Raw genomic sequence first — 26,181 nt, forward strand, 5'->3', positions numbered from 1 at the left:
AGCCGTAATTTAACCAAAATGTCTGCCGATGTCACATAACCAAAATGCAAATGAGGCCTGGCCCACTCTGTCATTTCCCCTTGCTCGCTAGCAGTTACTCTCTCCCCTGTGGAGCCTCTGTTCATCTGGAGTTCTCAAGCAGCTCTGGGTCACTCATCTCCCATTGCATCAACAGGTGTCAGTAATGAGCTTTTTAGGTCTTCCAGCCACTGGACTTACACATATATTGTTACACGGTTAATCAATGGTAACTGAATTTGTAATATGTAGCAATGAGATGCAGATTAAGTCAATTTGTTTGGTAAATCATTCCCCTCCTACCCCGTTTATTTGTAATCTGGGATTGATTCCATATTGCTCTTCAGTGAAGCTAAAAGGAAAGAACTTCTGTGTTCCAAACACCCCATGATAAGGGGTAGGCTTTAACTGGCCGATTTCTTTGCTCCTAGATTATGGTGTTTTCAGTGAGGAGCAGGCAGAAGAAGAAAGAGACGCCTTCTCTCCGGACGAATTGGAGCAAAGTCTCCTGTCACTCTCAGACACTGGAAAGGCGACTGTAAGAGGCACAGCCCTCTGGAGACAGCAAGTCTGTGCCCTGGCAAGAATTCGCTTCTTAAAACTAAAGCATGAGAGTCAAACTTTTAGGTCCATGTAAGTGCCAGAGTGTATCTGATCCTATATAGGAAAAGCAAAAGCAAACTCAGACTGAATATGCCCCCCAAAAAACTGAAAAAAAATTCTCACTGGTATTTATTTTGTCTGTCAGCACTCAAAACAACTTGCAGATTAAACCGTGAATGCACCGTAAATAACAAGCAGCTGAGAACAACTTTTCAGCTCATGGCACCTTCACGAAGTGACCCCCCTGGCTGTAATATTGTTTCTATCTGCCTATCTATCTATTATTTTCTGTGGCTTTGCTATTCCACAGGAGACTTTCCTATAGCTTTGCAAATGAAATGTAATTTGGGGACTTGTTTCTTGTACTCACTTGTGCTCAGGTATTGTAGTAAGGTCACTGTATCAAAATGTACCAGCCATCTGGGTCCCAAGGAAGCAAGAGGGTTACTTACTGAGTGAGAAAGCTCTAGCTCTCCATATCAGGAATGTGAGAGTTAATCAGCACGGTCAGGAAACAGCTTGGGCCTGTTAGCTGTCTGGAAGCAACTAAACAGAAGTATGAGCCAACAGAAAGGGGTACTTTGAATATGTGAGAGAAGCAGAATCATGTAAACCCTGCAAACTTCACTGTAATCTCACTTTGCCTTGAGACGCTTGTTTGTGTTTAGGGGTGTGTGTTTTTTTCATACCACCCTCCAGGAAGAAGAGTTTAGAAACCATTTTCAACCTATTAAAAAGTTTTTCAGTTTCCCCTGAAGGGAGAGAGGGTTCAAAACAAAGACTTTCTTGTTGTTTTGGTAGGGCAGCTAAACCAGTCTTCCAAGGAGTTTCAGAGACCATGTGTATCTCACCCGGAGAAGGAAGTTACCCCAGATCCTGTACTCTTCTTGCTTTACTTTACTGAGGAACCATGCCTAAGAGATAGGGCCCTCAGGTGCAGGAAGGGAAGTGGTCTTCGGGAAGGTAATAAAGGGAAGTGAAAGCTCTTCCTGACCCTTTGCCCTGGGTCCCAAGACTATGTCTCCCTGATGCTTGGCAGATGGGAGCTCTGCTTCCCTCCCAGACACCAACTGACCAAATATAGAGTAGCCCTATTGGACTCACACATGTTTTAAAATTGCTACAGTAGATTCACCAGTCTAGGCAGAGGAGAGACTGTGCATGTGGTTTGGCCCATTTGACTTAGACATCATTTTAATTAGAAATGGGCCAAACCAAAATCATAATCACCAAACCCCAGATATGTGTCTGGATCTGAACTTTGAGGCCTGAGCACATCTTTGATAATATAATTCTTTATTAAGGCTGAAGCTGGTTTGTCCTTTAAAAGGACAATCGCAGTTCTTGAGACTGTATTGTTAGAGCTGGTTGAAAAATTTCCTGCTGACCATTTTTCCATCTGAAAATGCCATTTCATCAGAATCAAAACTTTCCATGGGCACGTGTCAAATTGGATGAAATTTTGTTTTGCGGGGCCAAAAAAACCCCAAAAGAAAGCATTTCAAAATGCTCCGCTTTGACATTTTTGGAATGGAACATTTTACTTTTCTCTTTCAGAATGCCCTTTTGTTTTGAAAGTTGGTTTTATATTAGATTATGATTAATAAGGAAATCAAAAGGAAACATTTACTCCAAGACAACTTTTTGAAAATGTTTTGTGGGAAATTTCAAAATTGAACATTTTGTTCCCATTTGGAATGAAAACAAAATTTGAAATGACTGAATTTCCTGTGAAACAGACATTCTGGTTTACCCCACAGCTCCGCTTATTCTTATCATTGTTTGAGGGAAAGAAGCAACACCAATGGGATAACATAAGTAGATACCAGGTTCTTAAACGACAGAGCTAATATAGGCAGAAATGAGTCTGATACCAGGTCTGTGAAGGATGGTGGCCCCAGCAGGGTGAAGGGCAACAGCTTCTGGGGTCCTGGCTGCCAGGCGCTGAAGTGGCAGCTAGAAGTCGCTCTACCTGGCTCTGTATTTTTCTATGATCTGCCCAGGCAGCCACATGGTCCAGTAGGAGTGGGGGGTAGCCATATCAGAAGAATCTCTTGTCACCCACCATAGAAATTTTCAAAGCCCCGCTCTTTCCCCAGGGCTTTGTCGCTTGCCTCTGGACACAGTCCCAAATTCTTACCTGTATGCCATCCTCAGCCTCTTCCCCCCCCTCTACCTCCTACCATCCTTGCCCATGGCACTTCTCCCCATCTTCTGCTCTGGTTTTGCTCGCTGTCCCTGCAAGCATGGTTTATGCATGGTATGCTCATCAGAGCACTCGGTTGCCTGAAGCTTCTCCCTGCCAGGCACACCTCTGGGTTGAAGAAATGATAGGCAGAGACCAGGTGCTGTCTTAAAGGTTTGTGATCCTTCCACATCCCTGAGTTGCATGGCTAGACTTTTAGCTCTAAGAAGCCTGCAGGTTTGTCAAAATCAATTGGTATGATGCCAAAAACATGGTGATAAGAGAGTATAAGCATCTTATTTTAATTTTTCTAGCCAACTTGGCACCTGGATTAATAAATGGATGTATATTGTAACTCATCACCTACTCTTCCATTTTAGATTACTGGTGTGTGGTCTTCTTATACTGCCTTGCCTGATCTCCAAGATACTAATTGGTGGAGGACCTGTTGCCCTTACGAGGAAGGTTTCACCTCAGATGTATTTTCTCCAACCTGGACAGCAGCGCTACCGAACACGTCACACCAGCTTATTGGTTCTTAACGATACAGGTGAGAAAAATGGAATTAAGAATGTCAATGTTGGAATCTACAACACAGTACATTCTAAGTGTCCTGCTGATTTTTTTTTCTTTTGAAGAAACAAAGTTGCAAAGTATATTCCAGCACTAAATCCTAGAGTATCTTAATAGTGATTCCCTGAATAAATTCATACAAGATCATTTTATTTATTAGTTTAGACCAGAACAACATTTATTGTTTGCACAGCGCTTTGAAAATGTCAGGTGTTATAATCAGAGTCACTTGTAATCCACTATTAAATGGCTGTTGCATTTGCCATGATATCCATACCTTGCTGCATGAATCATCTCCAGATTTTTTTTTTTTAAATTATGTTTCTAACCCTCATGGTTCTAAAGTAAACCTTGGAAAACTGAATCAAGTGTAAGCTGATTCTGTATTGGTTTCCTGCGTCTGCAGAAAGCCTGCACTAATAACTTCGAAAGGTTTGACCGGCCCCATTCATCTCAATGGAATGTCTAGTTGAAAACGGAAATTATGGGGAACTGTGGAGAGCAGACTGAAAGAAAAAAGATGGGCAACAACTCTGCTGATTAATGATTCAATGAATGTTTCAGAATATTTCATTTAATAAAATATTCTGAGATTTCAACTTTTCATTGTGATTTGAGACAAAAAGCAAATTTCAAAATCTCTGAATTTCCATCCTGTAGGAAATGATATTTTTTTACCAGCTTTATTTCTCACCATGCAAACTTCCTGATTACTGTGTGCAGCAAAGTAGTTTTTGCTAAGAAATACCTTCCTATTAAAAGGTCAGACCAGGCCCCCTTTCAGAAATCCATCACTTGAAAAATGTTAGACGTGTAAGCCAAGTGAAATGGAAGAATTTCAAAGAGCTTCTCTCCAGACTTTTAGCTTCCAATAGACCTTATTAAAGTGACATTAGAATTTTACTAGGAATGATCCTAAGCCACATAATTCAGATCTGGACACAGAATTTCTCACAGACTAGGGTGTTTGGATGGGATCTTCATTTTGATTTTATCATTCTTGTGCTTTTACTATAAAAGAACTGTCTAAGTTCTGCTTTCTCTAATTTGTTAGGTTCCGACATTGAGGACTTCATCCATGCTGTGAAAAGTCAGAATATAATGTTGGAAGTAGCTAATGGGAAAAGCATCTCAGATGGTCAAGAATACAATGGGGCTATTAAAGTATCATTTGTAGACAAGGTAACTGAAACTAAGTATATATAACATTCTGTAAAACTTTACAACTCAAAAACCACTGATGGAAAATGTTATGGTTATTTATTATTATTAGAGGTGGATTCAAGCAGCAAACTTTGGATCTAGCCTTTCCTATAGCTGGGAGACTTGTTTTTACTTTGGCTCATTATACAGAAATGTTTTCTACAATGAAATCCAGATCTAGAGCTTACATCCAAACTTTGGCAACTTCCAGGTCAAGGGGTTGGTTTATGTTCATCTCTAATTTATATGGTACTATGAATGCACATGATATTTTCTATAATAGTACAAAGAAAAAGGTCTCTGCCTCAAAAAATAGATTAAAGAGGGTTTTGTTAGAAGAGCAATTTGAAGCATAATAAATTTTAAAAAAATCTTTGGGTTTTAAGCTAGCAAATGTAACAGGTATCATAAAAGTTTCATGGAGCAAGGTCAGCATACAACAATACTAGAGATATGGGGGTTTGAACTGTAAAATCTGGGCCAAATGCTATGCTCGCTTACACTGTTGGAATAAACTGAGGGCAAAATTTAACCCTCTGCTTTTTTCAATCCAATTTCCTCAGCTAGCTAAAGTCTAGTTTTTAGCGTGAAGACTGACTAATCTTTCATTTCTTCAGCATTTCAGATTTTCAATGATGTGCCATGCCAAGAGAATCAATTGCTTTCCAGTGCTTATGAACATCATTAGCAATGCATTACTAAGAACCTTAAATTCCACGAGGCATATTCAAGTCTCGACTCGGATGCTCCCTATGGTATGTAGTTGACATTCTGCCCAAGATTTTCAAAAGTGATTTGTTATTTTGGAAACCTCAATTTTTGGATGCCCAACTTGAGAACCCTTAAAGAATCATAGAAACATAGACTTTAAGGTCAGAAGGGACCATTATGATCATCTAGTCTGACCTCCTGCACAATGCAGGGCACAGAATCTCACCCACCCACTCCTGTATCAAACCTGTGTCTGAGCCATTGAAGTCCTCAAATCATGCTGAGCACTCACCCTCTGAAAATTAGGTCTCTTTAAAGGGTCTCAAGGTGAGCACGCAAAAATGGAGGCACCCAGAGCCACCAGTCACTTCTGAAAATCTTGCCACTACGTGTCCCTGTGTTCTCTATTTTATATAATTTGAGGTCCCTTTCACCTGTTCTGTTTTCCAAGCTAAATGACGCTAGCTCTTTCATTCTCTAGTCATGCGTACAATAAGTCCCTTCCAGACATTCTTGTCATCATCTTGCCTTTTTGCTGAATTTTCAGTCTGTGCTATTATATATTCCTTGAGATGAGGAGACCCAAACTGTACACATCATTCATTACAAATGCAAACCTGTGTTTTACAGGTGGTAATACCATTATGTTTTCATAGAAATTAGAGCTAGAAAAGAACTGCTAGGTTATGTTATCCAGACAGTGTGGGACAAGTCTTTAAGTCAAGCCATTCCCATCTCTGCCACAGCCAGTGCCAAATTGTTTCCACCCGTACATTTTCTAATGATTTGTCACGTCCAGAGAGATGAATGGCCATTCCATCTCTATGTACGTTAGCCTCTCTGCATGGGAATTTCTGCTGGAGTGTGTGTGGATTCTAGGGTGGGGGGGAAGGTAATTATTTCCCAAGAGATGAGTTCTTCCAGTCCCCTAATCATTTTTATTCTTCTCTGCATTTGTTTCAATTTGTCTCCATCCCCCTATATTGTGGCTTCCAGAATTGAATGCAATATTGCAGGGTCAGTCTGTAGAGAAGTGGCATTGGCTGTCACCTCTCTGGGTGCCTTACAAAAAGGGGTGCTTTGAGGTTGCATAGACATGATGTCTCTGCAGATGCAATTTCAAGCCAGATGTTTGTAAAGCAACTAGGATACTTTTGTTTCTTCTGCTGTATGTTGACATTATTTAAAATCTGTTCTATTATTATTATTTATAGGCATTACATAAGCACCCACGGCCATTATATGAAAGCATATTACCATTTTTTCTTACTGTTTTTTAGATACTAAATGGGCACGGATTGAGATTACTTTGGCATTACATTATTTTCATGTCTGTTTTAGCTTCTGGTTTTGCACCTCACTTTGCAATGAGCAGCATAGGTGATTACAAGGTAAGAATGGATACTTTGGGTAGGTAAAAGCAAATGTCATATCTGCTGTGTTTCTTGTTTTTAACAATAGATCGTTGCTTTTTCACCTCTTGTAAAGATCTGGTGAGAAATCCAACCATGTCAGTGCTGTTTCCCAATTGGAAAAACGTGTGTGTGTGTGTGTGTGTGTGTGTGTGTGTGTTTTTATTTTTTAATATCTGTTTTTCCTAAATGTATTTCCCATTCCATCTCATTTAGTGTAACTATTTGACAATTGAGTGAATGCCTTCTCTTTCCTTTCCTAGATAAAAGCTCACTCCCAGCTGTGGACTTCAGGCATGCTCCCTTCAGCATATTGGTGTGGCCAGGCTCTGGTAGACATTCCTCTCTGCTGTGTTCTTCTCTTCACAATGACTGGGATTATGTTTTTAATTAGTTATCAAGCTAGTCTGACTCCTGGATTATTAGCCTTACCTTTGGTAAATTTCCTTTTAATAAACTATGTGGAAAATTCATCTTCAACAATAAAATAACTGGGGAAAATTGAGGTCTGACTTTTAAAAAATGTTATCCAAATACTCTAGGCTCTTACATATCCTTCACCATCCTGGTATTGAAGCACCTGTTTTCTATTCTGAACTTTGGGGGGCTTGAAAGATCTGTGTTGAAATCTTCATTAATGGACATAGCAAGTGCTGACCTTAGAGAATGGTTTAACACCCTAAGAAATCCGTGCCACCTCATTTTGTCAGTTGTCAAATTGACTGTCTTTTTCTGGAGAATCTCAATACTAGAATTACAGCAAGGCTGTTGTACAAGAGCACTGTGCTGTGTCAGGATAGCTGGAGGGAGAAATGTGCCCGTCATCTGGCTATCTATGCCTGATTTTTCACTGCACATTACCATAAGTTTGTCACTTTTTTCAGGACAAAATTCAACATACATGTTCAGAAGGGAGAAATAGCTGTCCAGTCTTAGCATGTTATTGGGTTTTCAGTTTGCAAGGAAGCTGTGTTCACTACAGTAGCATCCTTTCTCAGCTCCAATTCCACTTTGGTTAGGGTTCGGTAGCACAAATGTTCCATCAAAAATGTCTGTGACGCCATTTTGATCCTCTAAATTTGTGTTACTTATTGTGTGTGTTGGCATGATGCTCATTCTGATTCTCTCCATTCAGGTTGTGTCTATGTTTGGCTACGCAGCATCCATTGTCCTCCTCACTTATGTGATCTCTTTTGCTTTTCGCAAAAGGAAAAGCTACAGTGACCTTTGGGCTTTTATCTTTATATTTGTAAGTATATATGGCTCGGGGGGGGGGGGGTCATAGTGTCGTTGAAGATCGGATTTTATCATCGTGACAATTACAGATGGATCAAGCAGAAAAAATTCAGAGGACATAAGTGGGGGTTTTCATCCTGGAGTTTTGTTCAGCTTGTTATAAGGATAGGTGCCAATTTCAAAATTTGGACCTGGATCTCACTTTGGATTTCAGATTCAGAGGTTAAGAGGAGCTCCTGCTTCCCACTTGTCTAGCATCTGAGCAGGACATTCCATAACTGCTAAGACACCTGCAGTTGGAGCATGCTCAATGGGGCAATGCTCTCGAGCTGATATCTTCAGAGAAGCAAAATGACATGTATATAATTTTCTCTTAAAGTGGACTAATGGGTGTGTTGCTTTTTTTTTATTGTGGCTTTCTAGGTTTCGTTTGTGCTTAATGGGATTTATTACATAACCCATGTGGACTTCATCACGACCATCCTCACTGCCTTGATTCCTATCTATACGTTAGCTGGCTGTATAACAATAATTGTGCAGGTGCGTGCGGAACATCACAAACTCCAGCCATAATAAACTTTTTTCTAGTTTTAATTTGAAAAAGTTGAAACCAAACCTAAAAAAAACCCAAGGAGGTCGGATGAGTTGTTTGTAGCACATTGCCAGGTGCAGTCTTGCTAGCTATGTACCATGACCTGACACCTTGGGTTAAAATTTCACACCAGTGCCATGATTCCTACCAATAATAGTTACCAGAATTCCCAACTGTACTGCATGATGAAATGCCACTTTGCATCTACAGAAAACCACCTGCATGACGAAATATTGATCCAAACAGCATATGATAGATGCAGCACTGCAGCTATTCACTGGGAAGATGGAACCAAATATGCAGGCCAAATCCTAAGCAGTGCTGAGCATCTTTAATTCCCCTTGACTGCAGTGGGACTATCCAGGTGCTCAGCCTCTCTTTGGAATTGGCTCTGTGGTTGTATTTTGTATCTATGAGCACTCTCCCCAAATGTAAGCCCTATGCCAGTGACTGTAGTGGACTGGTGAAGGTCTGGTGCAGAGGGAACAAGAAGATGAAGGCAAGGAGGCAGCTGGCTAAGGAGCTGCACAGGTTGTTTTCCAAGGGGTCAATATGGAAGTGGAGTACGTGAGGGACTGTAATGAGAGGAAGGGAGAGAGCCAGAAATCAATGTGGAAGAGGAAGGTGGATGGGGAGGAGTCAGGGAGGCAGTAAGTCACATCTACCTGGAGAAGAATGAGGCAGGAGGAGAAGTGAGATTGGAGAAGGGTTGAAAATAGCAGGAGAGGAGACATCTAGTGGCTCTATGATGGTCCTTTGGAGATGACGCTGGGCAAGGGCTGTGGGAAGAGTGCCACCATCAGAGAGGGCAGCTGCAGACAGAGATGGAGGGAGGTAAAGGACCTGTGGATGGTGGACATTCCAGAGAGATCAGGGGAGAGAGGGTAAACTGGGCATGGGGGGAAGTTAGAGGTGAAGAGACTGGCAGAGCGGATGGAGGTGATGGCAGCGAATGGTGGGATGAAGGGAAAAGCAAGGCGTGGGGAAGGGTTGCCGGATGCAAGAAAAAGAAGGCAAAGGGGCAGTGGAAAGTAGGATGAGGGTCTCCTGGGGGTAAGAAAAGGTAGGAGATGGATGTGGGAGGGAGAAGGGAGAACATAGCGGTGGTGGGAGGAAAACAGGAAGCAAGGGGGTTAAGATGGAAGAGAAGATGGAGGATGTGATGGAAGCGGGAGGTTCAGGGATGCATCACCTCGATCTCTCATTGAGTTATAGGAGTGAGTCCAATCATGCCAAACCAATGAAGTGCCGAGTAATTGTGCAGCCAAATGATAAACTGTAAAGCCCCTTTGAAACAGAGGTCTAGGAAGGTCTCATACACGCTCTAACAATACCATAAGCATTGCGGTGAGCTTATATGTGTTTAAACACAGAGGGATACATTCAATCTTATCTTACATTCAAAGGATGTAGATTTTCACTTTTACTCTACGCTGGAAAATGTTGCTGTTTCTAATTTATAAATTGTTTTATCCTTATGCAGGTGTCGTCAGACCATGAATTTTTGGCCTGGGCAGAAGATGAAGAAATGATGCTGAGCAGAGTACACTTGCTAGCTAGCCTGGCAGTAAGAACCAATTTCCATTTCTAAGATGATGTGAAGTTTTCCTGTTTTCAACGCCCGCCCCTTGCTGAATGGAGTTTCGTTGCAGAAAATTTCTCACACCGCTGCTCTGAGATTTAAAAAAAGAAAAGCAAAGATGTTCCGCCCAGTCCTGTGATGTGCTGAGCCCTTTCAACCCCCCATTGACTTCAGGGGGAATTGAGAGGGCTCGACATCTCACTGGTAAGGAGGGGCCATCCATTCCAGCTACCTGAGGGGGGACAGTACAAGTGTTACCTTCACAGCATTTTTCGTGTGGGCGTGTGAGTACCCTTGTGCATCTGCCACTCCCTGAAGGCTCTCCCCACACTCCTGCATCATAGAATCATAGAAGATTAGGGTTGGAAGAGACCTCAGGAGATCATCTAATCCAACCCCCTGCTCAAAACAGGACCAATCCTCAACTAAATCATCTCAGCCAGGGCTTTGTCAAGCTGGGCCTTAAAAACCTCCAAGGCTGGAGATTCCAACACCTCCCTAGGTAACCCATTCCAGTGCTTCGCCACCCTCCTAGTGAAATAATGTTTCCTAATATCCAACCTAGACCTCCCCCCCCACCCCCCGCAACTTGAGGCCATTGCTTCTTGTTCTGTCATCTGCCACCACTAAGAACAGCCGAGCTCCATCCTCTTTGGAACCCCCCTTCAGGTAGTTGAACGCTGCTATCAAATCCCCCCTCACTCTTCTCTTCTGCAGACTAAACAAGCCCAGTTCCCTCAGCCTCTCCTCGTATGTCATGTGCCCCAGCCCCCTGATCATTTTCATTGTCTCCAATTTGTCCACATCCTTTCTGTAGTGGGGAGCCCAAAACTGGACACAATACTCCAGGTGTGGCCTCACCAGTGCCGAATAGAGGGGAATAATCACTTCCCTCGATGCAGCCCAATATGCCATTAGCCTTCTTGGCAACAAGGGCACACTGCTGCCTCATATCCAGCTTCTCATCTACTGTAATCCCCAGGTCCTTTTCTGCAGAACTGCTGCTTAGCCAGTCAGTCCCCAGCCTGTAGCGGTGCATGGGATTCTTCCATCCTAAGTGCAGGACTCTGCACTTGTCCTTGCTGAACCTCATTGGCCCAATCCTCCAATTTGTTTAGGTCACTCTGGACTCTATCCCTACCCTCCAGCATATCTACCTCTCCCCCCAGCTTAATGTCATCTGCGAACTTGCTGAGGGTGCAATCCATCCCATCATCCACATCATTCATAAAGATGTTGAACAAAAATACATAGCATCCTCCTCCTTCCTTCTTCCCACCACTATCTCCATTTCCCTGTCCTTGCTATCTTGGTAGAACTGATTTCACCTCCTAAGTGAGTGCCTTAAGCACTGAGCTATAATCCATCCTCGCTCTCTCTGGCAAGACAACAGAGTCAACGTCAGAGCCAGTATTAGATCTGGGTTGTTCCTGCTCTGTCCTGTGTGCCGATCGCTAGGCCATGCCTCTGGGTTTTTTTGCACTCTGTTTATCTTCACATGGGATGCTAAAATCTGAAAAGAAGTATTTGGGTGAAACCCCTGGCTCCGCTGAAGTAAATCGGAGCTTCGCCGTTGACGTCAATGGATTCAGGCATTTCACCCATTGTCTTTTGCTTGTTTTCCAGCCATACCTGCACTGTATTATTTTTATTTTCATTCTGCGATGTCTGGAGTGGAAATACGGAAGAAAAACTACGAGAGAGGATCCAATCTTCAGGTCTGTGCAAAACAGAATTTATACAAATTGAATTGAGCCTCAGGCTGAATAGATCAGGTGTTCATGACACAGGAGCTACCTGTGGAAATCTGCCTCTGTACCATATGCTTCAAGGATGCTGAGTTTGGTTTCTTTTCTCTGTAGAATTTCTCCAAGGAAAGAGATGTTCCACCAAAACCCTGAAGAGTCTGAAGGGGAAGATGAAGATGTTCAAGCTGAAAGAATGAAAGCCAGGAGCGTGATGACCTGTCAGAACCAGGAAGAGGTAAAAATGAATAAGGAGAATGTGCATCCAACATGAAATCATAGAATCATCGAAATGTAGGACTGGTAGGGACCTCAATAGATCATCTAGTCCAGTCCGCTGTGCTTAAGGCAGGACTGTGTAATAACTAGACCATTCCTGACAGGTGTTTGTCTAACCTGTTCTTTAAAACCTCCAATGACAGAGATTCCACGGCCTCCCTAGGCAATTTGTTCCAGTGCTTAACTACCCTGACACGTAGGAAGTTTTTCCTAATGTCCAACCTAAATAATGACAATTCATTAGTTGGGTAGAGGCATACTGCACATCTCCCCACATTAGCCTGCCAATTTCTATCAAACCTGACCTATGGAATGAGATGGGTGTTTAATCTCTGGCGCTCCTCCATCTCTCTATTCAGATTGCCAATATTAAAGCCAATAGTAATGATTGGCTTTGTGATATAGACACCTGAATACTGGGGGCCACATTCTGATTTCATTTATGCTGGTGGCTCTTTTAAATTTTGCAGACTTCTGTAATAAAACATTTGCTGATGTCGCTGTAAACTACAGCGTACTGCATAGCAATTAGCCTGACTTTAAATCTGATTAATCTTCACCAGGCCTTCATTCTGATCCACCAAAGGCACAGTGCAGTTAAATGCTAGCTCTTTATATATTTCATTTTGCAGTAAAATCATCCATTTCTGCTTTGTGCTTATGCTGTGAGTTTTCCTTGTCTTCACCCTAGAGCCAGGGCACAAGGGAGCTGCTTAATCTTTCTCAAGACTTTTTATGCAAAGATACCTCCTGGTCATGGGGAAAACACAAGCTAAAGGGAGTTTCTCACGTATTAGCAATTTTCCTCTGGCTGATGTCACTGGCAGGGAGAAGAGATGGTGGCTCCATCCTACTGCCAGATAGGAAAAGCAGGTCAGCCTGTGAATTGGCAGAGTCTGGGCAGCGCCTCAAGCTGCTTTGGGCTTAAAGCAGGCCCTGAACACTGGAAAACACTTAACAGGCTCTTGGTGTCACAAGCAGAGCTAGTCAGGAAATGGGATTTTTTGCAGAAAACAACAGTTTTCATCCAAAAACCAAAAATTATTTGGTTTCCAGTTTTCTGATGAAAAATTGAAAATATTCAAGGAAATCAGACACTTTCTATGAAAGTTTTAATTAATTGGAAAGCCCAACTTGCCATCAAAAAGAAGTTTAGATGGAAAATTTTCAACCAGCCATAGTCACAAGCAGGAAAAGGGGATCCCTTCCCAAGAAAAAATTTGCATTTCTGCCAGAAAATCATTCCAGCAGAAAATTCCCAAATAGTTCTAGTCACAAGTGATGTCCATAAGTGATTTTTCAGCAACAAGGCCACCAACCACAGAAACCTGAGAAACACCCAACTTTTTCTTACCATGTGCATTTTCAGAGCTGGGTGTTGAGCAATAGATAGCTGCTTCTCAAATTGTGCTTAATAAATCCACAAGTCCACATAGATAACAATAGTCAACTGTAAATTTTAAAATGTCAGCAGAGGAAGGAAATGGGGAAGGTTTGTGATACCAAATGAGTTCTATGGAACAGTTTTCTCAATCATCTTTCATTCAGTTCTCAGAGTGGGCCATATCTGCTACATCCATATTTTTGATCAAAGTGATGGTGGTTTGCTTTTGTTCCACAGAGACCAATCCTTAGCGTCAACAGTCTACGCAAGGAATACAAAGACAAGAAGGCCAGCTCCATTTTTAAGAAAAGGAAGAAAGTCGCCACAAAAAATGTCTCCTTTTGCGTTAAAAAAGGTCAGAACAAACAGGTGTATCACTAGAGGTTTTACAAACAATATTATGCATTTTGTTTAATAGAATATTTAGATCTTGGGAAAATTACTGGATTAACATCACTGGTGACTGGAGCCTTCTATTTATCAGAGGCACCAAGCATGACAAATCAAGAAATTTTGGGTAGAGGCTTGTTGCAAGTGTCCTCACGTTACCTGGCTAATTTTTCTCAAACCTAATCTATGGAATTAGATGGGTGTGTAATCTCTGGCGCTCCTCCATCTCTCTGTTAAGATTGCCAATATTTATGTAAATAGTAATGGCTGATTTTCTGATACAGACACCTCAATACTGGAGGCCATATTCTGATTTCATTTATGCTGGTGAGTCTTTTAAATTTTGTAGACTTCTCCAGACATATGCAGGTATAACTGTGACTGGAATCTGATCATAGGGATTTGACTGGCACTGTCAGCTGAGTTCACATTGGCCACTGAACTTGCATCAGATGGTAGAGAACTTCAGTCACTACTAACCGAGGTGGGATTTAAATCAGTGACTCAGGAATGCTGCTGTATCTCATCACCAGTTCAGAGATCTGAGTACATATTTGTACCACCAGCACAAATGGCAGACCATCAAGTGTATCAGTTTCAGGAAACATAAAAGCCTTCTGCACTGTATTTCAAAACATTTGCATGGGACACTAGTCCTGTAAAGAAACACAGCTGCAATTCTTTACAAAAATGTCAGATTTCCCTGGTTCCGTTCCCTCTCTCTTGTAGTGATGCACAGTTGCTGGCAGTTCCAGTAGATGGTACTCATCTGTCCATTTTATTCTAGGTGAGGTTTTTGGGCTACTTGGACCCAATGGGGCTGGCAAAAGCACTACTCTAAAGGTGATCATTGGAGACACGTCCCTAACTGCTGGACAGGTAGGAGAAACCTGGGAAAGAGAAGAAGGAGCATTGTCTATTCTGAATGCTAACTGAAAGCTGAAAACTCGAGGATTATATCCTGGTCCTATTGAAATCAATGGGAGTATATCTATTGACTTCAATAGGTATATCTACACTGCATCTAGAAGCGAGCCTCCCAGCCCACGCCCACAGACTCATGCTCATGGGACTCAAGCTAGAATATTAAAAGAAGCTGGGAGGTTGCCTGAGTTCCAGCCTGAGTTGCAACATCAAAACAACATCTACACGGCTATTGTTAAATTGGGAAGCTCACTCCCAGATGCAATGTACACATACCCAACTGGGCCAGGATTTCACCCTAAGAGTTCAAAACTTACAATAAACTACAATTCGTTTGCAATAATGACATCAAAGTTGTGCAGCCTTAGTTTCCAAGCATTGTCTTACACAGAGGGAAAAGCTTGACTTGTTGGATTTGGGGGCTGCAGCCTAATTGCTACAGTTCTGAGATGTGTTCGTTCGTGTTTAATCATTTTTGTTGCTCTTCTCTGGACTTTCTCCAATTTGTCCACATCTTGGACCTGCTAATACAGTACGATCTGAGTCAACAACGTAACACTGTTGCAGAAAAAGCATATATCTTTCAGGGATGTATTAGCAAGAATGTTTAAGCAAGACAGGAGAAGTCATTTTTCCGCTCTACTCCATGCTGATTAGGCCTCAACTGGAGTATTGTGTCCAGTTCCGGGCACCACATTTCAGGAAAGATGTGGACAAATGGGAGAAAGTCCAGAGAAGAGCAACAAAAATGATCAACGGTCTAGAAAACATGACCTATGAAGGAAAATTGAAAAATTTGGGTTTGTTTAGTCTGGAGAAGAGAAGACTGAGAGGGGACGTAACAGTTTTCAAGTACATAAAAGGTTGTTACAAGGAGGAGGGAGAAAAATTGTTCTCCTTAACCTCTGAGGATAGGACAAGAAGCAATAGGCTTTAATTGCAGCAAGGGAGGTTTAGGTTGGACATTAGGAAAAACTTCCTAACTGTCAGGGTGGTTAAGCACTGAAATAAATGGTCTAGGGAGGTTGTGGAATCTCCATCATTGGGGATTTTTAAGAGCAGGTTGGACAAACACCTCTCAGGGATGGTCTAGATCAGGGGTCGGCAACCTTTGGCATGCGCCTCGCCAGGGTAAGCACCCTGGCGGGCCGGGCCGGTTTGTTTACCTGCCGCGTCCGCAGGTTTGGCCGATCGCCACTCCCATTGGCCTGGTTCGCTGCTCCTGGCCAATGGGGGCTGCGGGAAGCAGCACGGGCCGAGGGATGTGCTGGCTGCCGCTTCCAGCAGCTCCCATTGGCCTGCAGCGGTGAACCAGGCCAGTGGGAGCCGCTATCGGCCGAACCTGCGGACGCGCAGGTAAACAAACCGGCCAGGCCCGCCAGGGTGCTTACCCTGGCGAGGCGCGTGCCAAAGGTTGCCGATCCCTGGTCTAGATAATACTTAATACTGCCATGAGTGCAGGGAGCTGGATTAGATGACCTCTCGAGGTCCCTTTCATGAACATTGTAAATAATTCCTTCCTATTAGCTTACCCCTAATTTTATAGCCCCATTCCTTTCACTCCTTCACCACAGCATTACAAAAAGGAGACTGCATTTTACCTCTTTTCCCTGTCTCCCTTTTCCTGTTTTGACTCTGTTGAAGTAGTGGGGCCATATTAGAGCTGCAGAGCCCTCAGCTGGGCCCTTGGTGAGGTCTGCAGGATTCCATGTTGAAGAAGAGTTTTTAAACAGTGTGAAGAAACACTTGTATCTCTGAGCCCAGAATAAACCGATTGTTTGTGCAGGTGGTGATGAAGGGGGCAGATGCAGCTGCTTCTCAACCAGAAGAGGACACAACCGACTTTCTAGGGTACTGCCCTCAGGAGAACCCTCTCTGGCCAAATCTTACTGTTCAGGAACATCTGGAGGTTTATGCTGCTGTGAAAGGGATGAGGAAAGAAGATGCTGCTGTTACTATCAAACGGTACAGAAATAAAACGATTCCAGCCTCTATGGGGGTGTGGAGGGATGTACATTGTGTTTAATCACCTTTAGCGACCTCTGCGCCCATGTTGTCTAAAGCTGTTTCTGGTCCAGCTTCTTTATCACATTTGTGTACCTATGAAATAGAAGAAAATGTGGAGCTCTTTCCCTCCTTGCTCAGGTTAAATGAGATGAGAGCGGGGAACATTTAAAAAATCCCGGTAAGGCATTTCATTGGGCACATAGGACCCAGCTGCGAAAGCTGGAGTTTGCCTGATCACTTGTCTTTTGGCCACTGGAATGGGAACGACTAGTGTGGAAAATGGCAAAAATATTTTTGTACTTAGCAAAAAACAGAGAGGTTTTCTAATGACTATACAGGAAAATAGGAATTTCAGGGGTCTTCACATTTTAGAATGTCAAGGTTTTGAAATGTCATAGGGTATGTCTACACTACAGGATTAATCCGAATTTAGATAATTCGAATTTGGGAAACAGGTTGTATAAATTCGATTGTGCGTGGCCACACTAAGCACCTTAATTCGGTTTTTAACCACATTAATTCGGTGGTGTGCGGCCACACTACCCCATTAACTTAAACAGAGTAATTCGGTGGTGTGCGGCCACACTAACCCTAATTCGAATTAACAAAATCGATTTAGGCGCTACTCCGTTCGTCGAGGTGGAGTACAGAAATCGATTTTAAGTGCCCTTTAATTCGAATTAACTGGCTCTGTAGTGTGGACGGGTGAAGGGTTAATTCGGATTAACGCAGCTAAATCCGAATTAAAGTCGTAGTGTAGACCAGGCCATAGTGAAAAATCGGGAAGGTGGTTGTTTTTATTTTTAACTAGTATCAGTTTGTTATTGTTGTTATAAGTTGTTATTATTTGTACTGTAGGAGGGTCCAGGAACCCCAGGACCAGGGCTTGCTAGTGTTGTAGGGTACACACAACATGTGTTTTAATTTCCAAGACACACCAAGTGTCTGTGACAAATAGGGGACATGGGAGGAAGGATAGCTGGGTGGATGGTTTTGAGCCAATTACATCTTAATAAATAAACATGCGAAAAAGTAAATAAGAGAGTCCATTTATTATCAGCTGACAATTTCACACGAGCATCACGGCTGAGGTCTCAAGAAGAGATTTGAAGGAGGACTGATGGCTTTTACTGACTAGTTTGGGGGGGGGGAAGTTCCATACATAGAGAGCTTTGTAGAAAGGCACGTGTGAGAGAAGTGGCTAAATGGGTGACTAAGAATGGCACTGTTGCTGGAGAAGATTGGGCAGGGAGCGGGAGGATGGAGTGATCTTTGTGAGATCACAAGGGTGGCTGTAGAAATGATTCTGATGTAACAGACAGAGGGGTTCAAGGCCAGGAAGGAGAGAGATGACTGATAGGTTCATTTCACTTTTTCTCCCCACCAGGGTAGTGAATGCTCTGAAACTTCAGGAGCATCTTCAAAAACCAGCCAAGAAACTACCGGCAGGAATAAGCAGAAAGGTGTGGATTTTGTTCTCTCCTGTGGTTTTTTTTGTTCTAAAACCCATCACTTCTTAGTTAGAGTTTCCACCTGGACCCTCCCTGAAGGGTTCAGAAGGAAGAATTCAAGTTGTCTTTTCAGGAAGTTTGGGGATCTTTTTCCCTGCAAATGCTTTTGGCTTTGTGGGTATTAAGCCAGTGCTATTGGGTGCTGTCTAGAGTACACAAAAGGCAAATATTTTGCACTCTGTAAGTAGAGTTGCCATCTAAGATATAAAAAAAACTGTGGCCTCTGGAATGATCCTGAGCCTATAAAACTGGACAGCTGGTGGTGTGTACAGATTTCCCAGGACAGCTATCTCAAAAAACGGACGATCCTGGGAAAACCTGGACAGATAGCAACCCTATCTATAAGGCAGGGATAAATCAGCCCTGGCAAGGATGGGTCAGTAGTGTCTAGAGAAGAGGATGAACCATTCCAGGAAGATCCCTCTCAATCATTCTTTATTTTGGAACGGCAAGTGAAAAGGATCGAGCTGCCTCCTGTTGTATTTGTGTGCATTGCTCTATAGTTGGTGCATCCCTGCTCTGGATTTCTAATTAAAGATGGACCTGAGCCTAAAACTCTGGATCCGAACTTCTCTAGAGTTCAGGGGTGTTTGAGGTTGAGGTTTTGGGTCAGCCCAGTAGAAAGAGAGGGACCATTCATGCAGTTCGGATCTGGATCTGAAGTTCTCCAAAGACCAGGGGTATGAAGAGGAGTGAATTCACAACTTTCTTTGGAGCATCTTGGAAAAGGAGAAAGAAATGTTACACATTGTTTCTTTAGCAGAGAGCGGGTCACACCTTACTGTGCAGTGTCAGAATCACTGGAGAAGCCTAAGTAGATGGTGAAGATGTCGTGGGTGAGAGAAGCCCCCTCAGCATGTGTCACTGACATGCCTGACCTGCCCATTCCCTGCAAATTCAGTCAAAGCTTGCTTTCTTCATACCAGTTACACTCACCACATGTTGACAGTCCCTCAAAGTGCATACCACATTATACAAAAGGGGCTGCCCTCACTAAACCAACTGAGCCGTTCTAGCTATGACCGTGCTGAGTGAAAGGCAGTTACTACCAATGAGACCAGGGCAAGCTGCGAAGGTAAAAGCCACTGACTTTGTGATCTTCCCCCCATCAGGTGTGTTTTGCACTGAGCATGCTGGGCAAGCCAACGCTGGTGCTTTTGGACGAACTGTCAACTGGAATGGACCCCATGGGGCAACATCATGTGTGGTGAGTGCAGCTAACTGTCCGGAAGGCAGCATGGAAACCAACTGTTCGAGTGCTCCTTGGGCTTGTTAGAGAGACCAGGTGGGTGAGGTAATATCTTTGATTGGGCCAACTGCTGTTGGTGAGAGGGAAGAGCTTTTGAGGCTCAGGGAAGGAGGCGGCCCCATGGAGGTTCCCAGCACAGCAGAGGAGAGGACCCCCTACTACACTCGTTACAGGGTGCAGCCTGCACAGCAAGCCGCATGTAGTTTTGGGGGGCATGTTGGGTCTGTTATGCCCTGGGAGGATTTGGAGCAGGGCAGCCTTTGTATTCCCAGCAGTCAGGTTTATAGTGCTGCCTGACCTCTTAGTGAGCCATGCAAGTGAGCGAAGCTCTTTTGACAGAATCCAGCCCTGTGGAAGCAGGAGAGATGGTCTGAATTCTCAGTCCAGACTTAGTTACTCCTAGGCCCCTCTCTCTGAGTCACACTCATAAAATAGTCTGAAATCCAAAGGGCCCTTGCTTTCAGAACAAATTGTAGGGACCTTTTGGTCGTTATTTGAATCCTTGCACTGTAGCAGCTCATTACTTGTAGGGGGATGAGCAAACCCAACGAGGGGCACTTCAATTCTAAAGGTTTAGGTTCCTTGTTAGTGTGACCTCCTACTCTTCCCCCACCTGGACTCCCACCTGATTTACCTGTGATCACTCTGAAAATATCAGTGATCATTTTCTAAGCACAAAATAGACCAGACCAGCCTCGGTCTCTTTGCTTTCTCAGCTACCCTCAAGCCGCAATTATGTTTCTAACCTTCCTTCTCTTCTTTGACTGTGTCCTTCCTCCTCACTCCCCCACTTGTCATTCCTCTCTGTAAATCATCCCTCACTCTCTGCCCCAATGGCCTTGAACTTTGAAGGTTCAGTGATCATGCAAGTTCTGCTATTTTGGTTAGCTTATTAGTTTCTCCTTTCATTACTGTAACAGGGCAGCTGTAGGAGGAAAGTTACATGTCTTTGCCTTTTCTGGAAATTCAGAGCAGGAATGCAGGAAAATACTCACAGGAGTTGTACATGGCAAATCAAATGTATTTTTTGGTTGCAGGACAGCAGTTCGTGCTGCATTGAAAAATAAGAAACAAGGAGTCATCTTGACAACCCATTACATGAAGGAGGCTGAGGCATTGTGTGACCGAGTGGCCATCATGGTGTCTGGAAAGCTCCGGTAAGCAGCAGCAGATACGTTAGAGGAATATAAGTGTCAAAAATTAATACAGCTTTGGATAAAAACAAAATACAGGGACCAGCATTAAATATATATTGGCAACATTCAGTCGCAAAGCCATTGTTAAGTACTTGCACACTGCCAGTTTATTTTGCCAAAAGATACTGCTCCTTCCAAGGAATACTGTTGCTTAGATACAAAGTAAATGTACTGCCTTGGAAGACAGATAGACTTAGGAAGAATCTGAGCTAATATCAATCCTTCCCCTAGAGAGCTAATAGAAAAACTGATGAATTCTACCACTTTCTTCACATCATGTGGTTGCAATTACTAAAAGAGAGTCGTGAGAACCATTGATGAGTGATCCACTTTGTGCTTCTCTCCTCTGCAGCTGTATCGGCTCCATTCAGTACCTGAAAAACAAGTTTGGCAAAGGTTACTTGCTGGAAATTAAAGTGAAGGACCCAGAACAAGTTGATCTCATCCATGCAGAGATTATACAAATCTTCCCACTTGCAGCACGTCAGGAACGGTAACTTAAAAGAATGCCAGAGCCTTATTGACAATGCAAATGCTTCTGTGCTGCAGGGGTTACTTAGTGGGCTTGGATGCTATTTGGATTTGGGTGCAATAGCTGTTGGCACAACAGTGGGCTAACTTAGAGATCTGAGTTTGTGTGACGTGTATGAATTCCAGCATCCACAAAGCCAGGGGATGATAGGCTGGAGAGGGTAGGACACCAACCGAGCCCATCTACAACACCTCCTGCTCACCAGTCCAGAATATGACTTCGAAGAGTGGCAATTGGTTACAGCAATAGGCCCAGGAAGATTATTAAAAAGGATGAATATTAATTATCATCAGGGCCAGAGGAAACAGTAATGAAGTTAGTATGTCCAATTCAGCATGCACACCTTATGATGGAACATACGTCTTGGGTCACTGATGGAGGGAGAGGGAAAACCACACTGAAAGCTGGACAGCACATGAACTTTCAAAAGAAAGCTTGTTAACATTTTGAAAAGGGACATTTAGAAATTGTTCTACAAATGATTTTGGTCAGTTTGATTGGGAATATTTTCCAGGCTGATGTCCATTATTTGAACTTGTTTCTAACTATCCCATTTGGGGGTTGGACATTCCATACTAGTAACATAAAAAAGATGAACTTTCCGGGGAACCAACCTTCTTTCTCTTAGTGGGACCCTTTTAACATCATTCAACATTTAGCGTCTTCCTCTATGTGACTCCAATGCAAAAAAACCTGGCTTCCTAATATTTCTCTTCTGAATCCACTGATATTAATTTGAATAAGGATACAAGTTCCATGACAAAGTAATTTTACCATGAGTGGACAAGTGCTTTCAATACCCCCGCTTCTCTTGTATGCATAATCACCCACAAATTATTTTTATTATGTTGCTTTAACATCCTAATATATTAGGTGCTATATCGCAACATACAGTCCCAACTCCAGAGAGCTAACAATCTGAATGACAAAAACAGATGAAGGGTAAAGGAAAGGGATACGCCATACAAGCTGAATAGAAAGGCTGATGACTGGTTTGTGTGTTCACAAGAGAGAACCCCATTTCCCATAGTTATATATTTTAAGATCAGAAAGAACCATTATGATCATCTAGAGTGGAATCCTGGACCCTTTGAAGTCATTGGCAAAACTCCCATTGACTTAGGGCTTGTCTAAACTACCTCACGGGGTTGATCTAAGATACGCAACTTCAGCTATGTGAATAGCGTAGCTGAAGTCGACGTACTTAGATCTACTTACCGCGGTGTCTTCACTGCGGTAAGTTGACAGCTGATGCTCTCCTGTCGACTCTGCTTGTGCTTCTTGTTCTGGTGGAGTACCGGAGTCGACGGGAGAGCGCTCAGCGGTCGATTTATCGCGTCTATACTAGACGCGATAAATCAACCCCCGCTGGATCCATTGCTGCCCGCCGATCCAGCGGGTAGTGTTGACAAGCCCTTAGTCTGAGCTCCTGCATAACACAGGAAATAGAATTCCAACCACTGGTTCCTACATCAATCTTGTAACTTATGGCTGAGCATAACTTTTAGAAAAACATCCAGTCTTGTTTTAACAATTTCAAGAGAGGACAAATCCATGGCATCACTAGGTAAGTTTTTCCAGTGGTTAATTACCCTCTTCTCCACAAGTATGCACCTTATTTCTACTTTGAATGTGTCTAGCTTCAACTTTCAGCCACCGGAATGTGTTATCATAGGTGCTGGAAATAGGGGTGCAGCGGATGCTGCCGCACCCCCTGGCTTGAAGTGGTTTCCGTTATATACAGGGTTCACAGTTTGATTCAATGACTCTCAGCACCCTCACTATACAAATTGTTCCAGCACCACTGTTATGCTTTTGTCTGCTAGATTAAAGAGCCGTTTGCCATCCGAAATCTTCTCTCTGTGCATGTATGTATAGACTGTGATCCAATCATTGCTTAAACATTCTGGTCACCTTCTGCACGTTTCTTCTCTCAGGTATTCCTCTTTGATGGTCTATAAGATACCAATGGAAAATGTACAGTCTCTGTCCCAGGCCTTTTTCAATTTGGAGGCAGGTAAGAGGGGTGTTGTCAAATGTTGGAATCTCTGTAATACAACTGCATCTTAATCTATATATTTTTCTGTCAAAAAAGCTTGGGCCAGAACCTCTGTGGGTGTAATTAGGCCTAGCTGCTTGAAAGTCTAAGGAGCTAAGGCAGTTTATACTGGGGTGAGGTTCTGGCCCTGTGAACTACAACTTTGGGGCCTGTTGAGTAGTCCTGTGGATGCTCTAAAATGTCATGACTGGCCAAAAAGGGAAGCAGCTCTTTCCATCCATTGTTACATACAGCCAGAGATGGTGTCCCTGCAACGTGGATGTCTTCAGGCTATTGGGAGAACTTCTAGGCAGTTGCTTGCACAGCTGTGTTCTCTGCACCTGTCTACGGTTAGGCCTGAGGAGAACTAAACAAAAGGGACTCACCACACACATGAAGAATCATTGTTTAAAGTCATTAAATATATTTGGGGGAGATTTCTAATGTGTGTTCATTTCTGTCCAGCTAAACGTACCTTCGACCTGGAGGAATACAGCCTTTCTCAGTCTACTTTGGAACAGGTACAGTGTGCTGTTTATAATATTTCAGAGACAGTAGCAAGAAAATACAATGTGTAAAAATGAACATATTTAACCTGGTAACTAACATATTCTAAAGAATGTCCGTGTGGGGATCAGTCCAAGTAATTAATGATCCCTAAATCTTACACCGCACTTTTCATCAGGACATTCCAAGGTGTTTTACAAAGCAGGCCAGCATCTTTATTCTCAGTTTACAGATGGCGAAACTGAGGAACAGAGCAATGAGGTGATTTTCCCAAGGTCACCCAGCAAGCCAGTAGCAGGGCCACAAATAGAACCCAGGTCTTTAGAGTCCCCATCCAGTGCCCTGTGCACTAGGAACACTGCCTCCTAAATGAGAGTTATCAGTAAGTTGTATAAAGGTTGTCATCTCAGCACTGAGGTCTATGCCGTGTACCTGTCAGAAGCACAGAACAATAATTATTGCAACGCCTTATGATTTGATATGGAATTTCTATTCAGATGCAAATGACACCAATGTACAAGCATTCAAAACAATGGTTATCAGTGAGTTTGCTCAGTTGTAACTAATGTTAGAATTTGGTCCTGTGTTGGTTTTTCTTCCCCACTTGAAATACTTCTGTTATCCTCTGATAGCTCACATCTTATTGCGTTAGAGTACAGGAACAATTTCTCGTGCCATGTCTCTCTCTTCATTGCAATATATTTTTGTGTCAAATCTGCCTTTGGATTGTTGGATAAATAGATCTCAATCTAAAACAAAATGATTTGAGTTCTTTGTTTGCAATCCTGGGAATTAATTAGACCCTTCCTTTAACTTTCACATTTCAGGTGTTCTTAGAGCTTTCAAGAGAGCAGGAGAAAGAGGATTTTGATATGAATCTGGATAGTACAGCAGAATGGAAACTCCTTCAAAAGGATGATAATTAAAGCCCTGCACCACAGTCCTATATCTTTCTACAAACAATATCTGCATGTACAATTACATACTACGTTATACCCAGTACTAACATTGTATTATGGTAATGTCAAGAGAGGAAAGTTCAGCCAGTCATCATGAAAACTATTTTTTGATTAATTACATTTGGCTATGGCCACATTTCCTTTTGGAGCAGAGAAAATGTTCTGAGACACGGGGCTGCATTAGAAAATTGGCCAAGGACCAGAAATGGGGTTGGCCGCCAATAACAGAAGACGAGGGAGCTCATGGGCAAAATCAGTCCAATTTCAATACATCTCTAGTTGTAAATACGATAAAAGCAGAACTGAATCTTAAAAAGCCATCTGCTCAGAAATTTGAACTGATAGCACATTTGTCACACAAATCACCCAAAACACATTACAGAGTTTTCAATTAAATACTGGTGGTGAAGTGACTACATCGGGGTGGCCAACCTGAGCCTGAGAAGGAGCCAGAATTTACCGATGTACATTGCCAAACAGCCACAGTAATACATCAGCAGCTCCACACACACACACCGCTCCCAGCACCTCCCACCCACCGGCAGCCCTGCCAATCAGCACCTCTCCCTCCCTCCCCACACCTCCTGATCAGCTGTTTCGTGGCGTGCAGGAGGCTTTGGCGGGGAATGAGGGCACGGCAGGCTCAGGGGAGGGGGCGGGGAGGGCTGGAGTGGGGGCAGGGCCTGTGGCAGAGGCAGGGGTTGAGCAGTGAGCACCCCCCGGCACATTGGAAAGTTGGCGCCTATAGCTCCAGCCCCGGCATCGGTGCCTATACAAGGAGCCACATATTAACTTCTGAAGAGTCGCATGTGGCTCCGGAGCCACAGGTTGGCCACCCCTGGACTACATGTATAAACCTGTCAGCAGGAATTCATGTATTACCATGATGAGCAATGCACAGATGGTTGGATATACTGGGGGCTGATTTCGCTTTCTTAGTAGGTTGATTATGGTTTTAGTCCTCTGGCTGCAGCTGAGTTATTTAGATTTGCAGCAGTGTAAGTAAGAGACTGATAATCTCTGTCTTTCTGTAAGTGTCCTGGGTTTTTCCAGCTTCCCCTTCCCTTATGGATAGAGGGATCTCTCATCAATGGAGCAACACCCTTAATAGTACAGCAGTAGTGTCATCTCTGTCGGTGAGCCCAAGTGCTTATATGGGACTAGAATCAACAATCTTCTACCGAGGAGATGTGATTGCTATTAACTGAGTCTGATGCTTTTACACTGTTATCAGCAATTTACCAGAGTGATCTCATTATTGGAGTATTCTTTATATTATTGGAGCTTCAGGTTACTTGCTATGAGATATGTTAAATATATGAAGAAGAAAAACGTTCTCCTCTTG

At 43.1% G+C, this 26,181-nt stretch overlaps 1 protein-coding gene across 1 annotated transcript in view; it reads left to right on the forward strand.

Annotated features, from left to right (window-relative positions):
• The window catches only part of LOC112105506, a 118,293-nt gene extending 93,473 nt beyond the window's left edge, over positions 1–24,820 (forward strand). Inside the window, exons 56-76 of the mRNA XM_029912166.1 lie at positions 450–651; positions 3,187–3,356; positions 4,434–4,561; positions 5,200–5,337; positions 6,574–6,684; positions 6,969–7,142; positions 7,841–7,954; positions 8,365–8,481; positions 10,017–10,100; positions 11,742–11,833; positions 11,978–12,098; positions 13,761–13,878; positions 14,701–14,792; positions 16,624–16,802; positions 18,232–18,307; positions 19,468–19,562; positions 20,642–20,761; positions 21,153–21,293; positions 23,270–23,349; positions 23,836–23,891; positions 24,705–24,820. Coding sequence (XP_029768026.1) covers positions 450–651; positions 3,187–3,356; positions 4,434–4,561; positions 5,200–5,337; positions 6,574–6,684; positions 6,969–7,142; positions 7,841–7,954; positions 8,365–8,481; positions 10,017–10,100; positions 11,742–11,833; positions 11,978–12,098; positions 13,761–13,878; positions 14,701–14,792; positions 16,624–16,802; positions 18,232–18,307; positions 19,468–19,562; positions 20,642–20,761; positions 21,153–21,293; positions 23,270–23,349; positions 23,836–23,891; positions 24,705–24,803 — 2,507 coding nt within the window. The 3' untranslated portion in view covers positions 24,804–24,820. The remainder of the gene's footprint in view (positions 1–449; positions 652–3,186; positions 3,357–4,433; positions 4,562–5,199; positions 5,338–6,573; positions 6,685–6,968; positions 7,143–7,840; positions 7,955–8,364; positions 8,482–10,016; positions 10,101–11,741; positions 11,834–11,977; positions 12,099–13,760; positions 13,879–14,700; positions 14,793–16,623; positions 16,803–18,231; positions 18,308–19,467; positions 19,563–20,641; positions 20,762–21,152; positions 21,294–23,269; positions 23,350–23,835; positions 23,892–24,704) is intronic.
• The last annotated feature ends 1,361 nt before the right edge of the window (positions 24,821–26,181 follow it).

This window comes from Terrapene carolina, unplaced genomic scaffold, assembly GCF_002925995.2.
Source record: "Terrapene carolina triunguis isolate 2854851 unplaced genomic scaffold, T_m_triunguis-2.0 Scaffold192, whole genome shotgun sequence".
NCBI lineage: Eukaryota > Metazoa > Chordata > Testudines > Emydidae > Terrapene > Terrapene triunguis.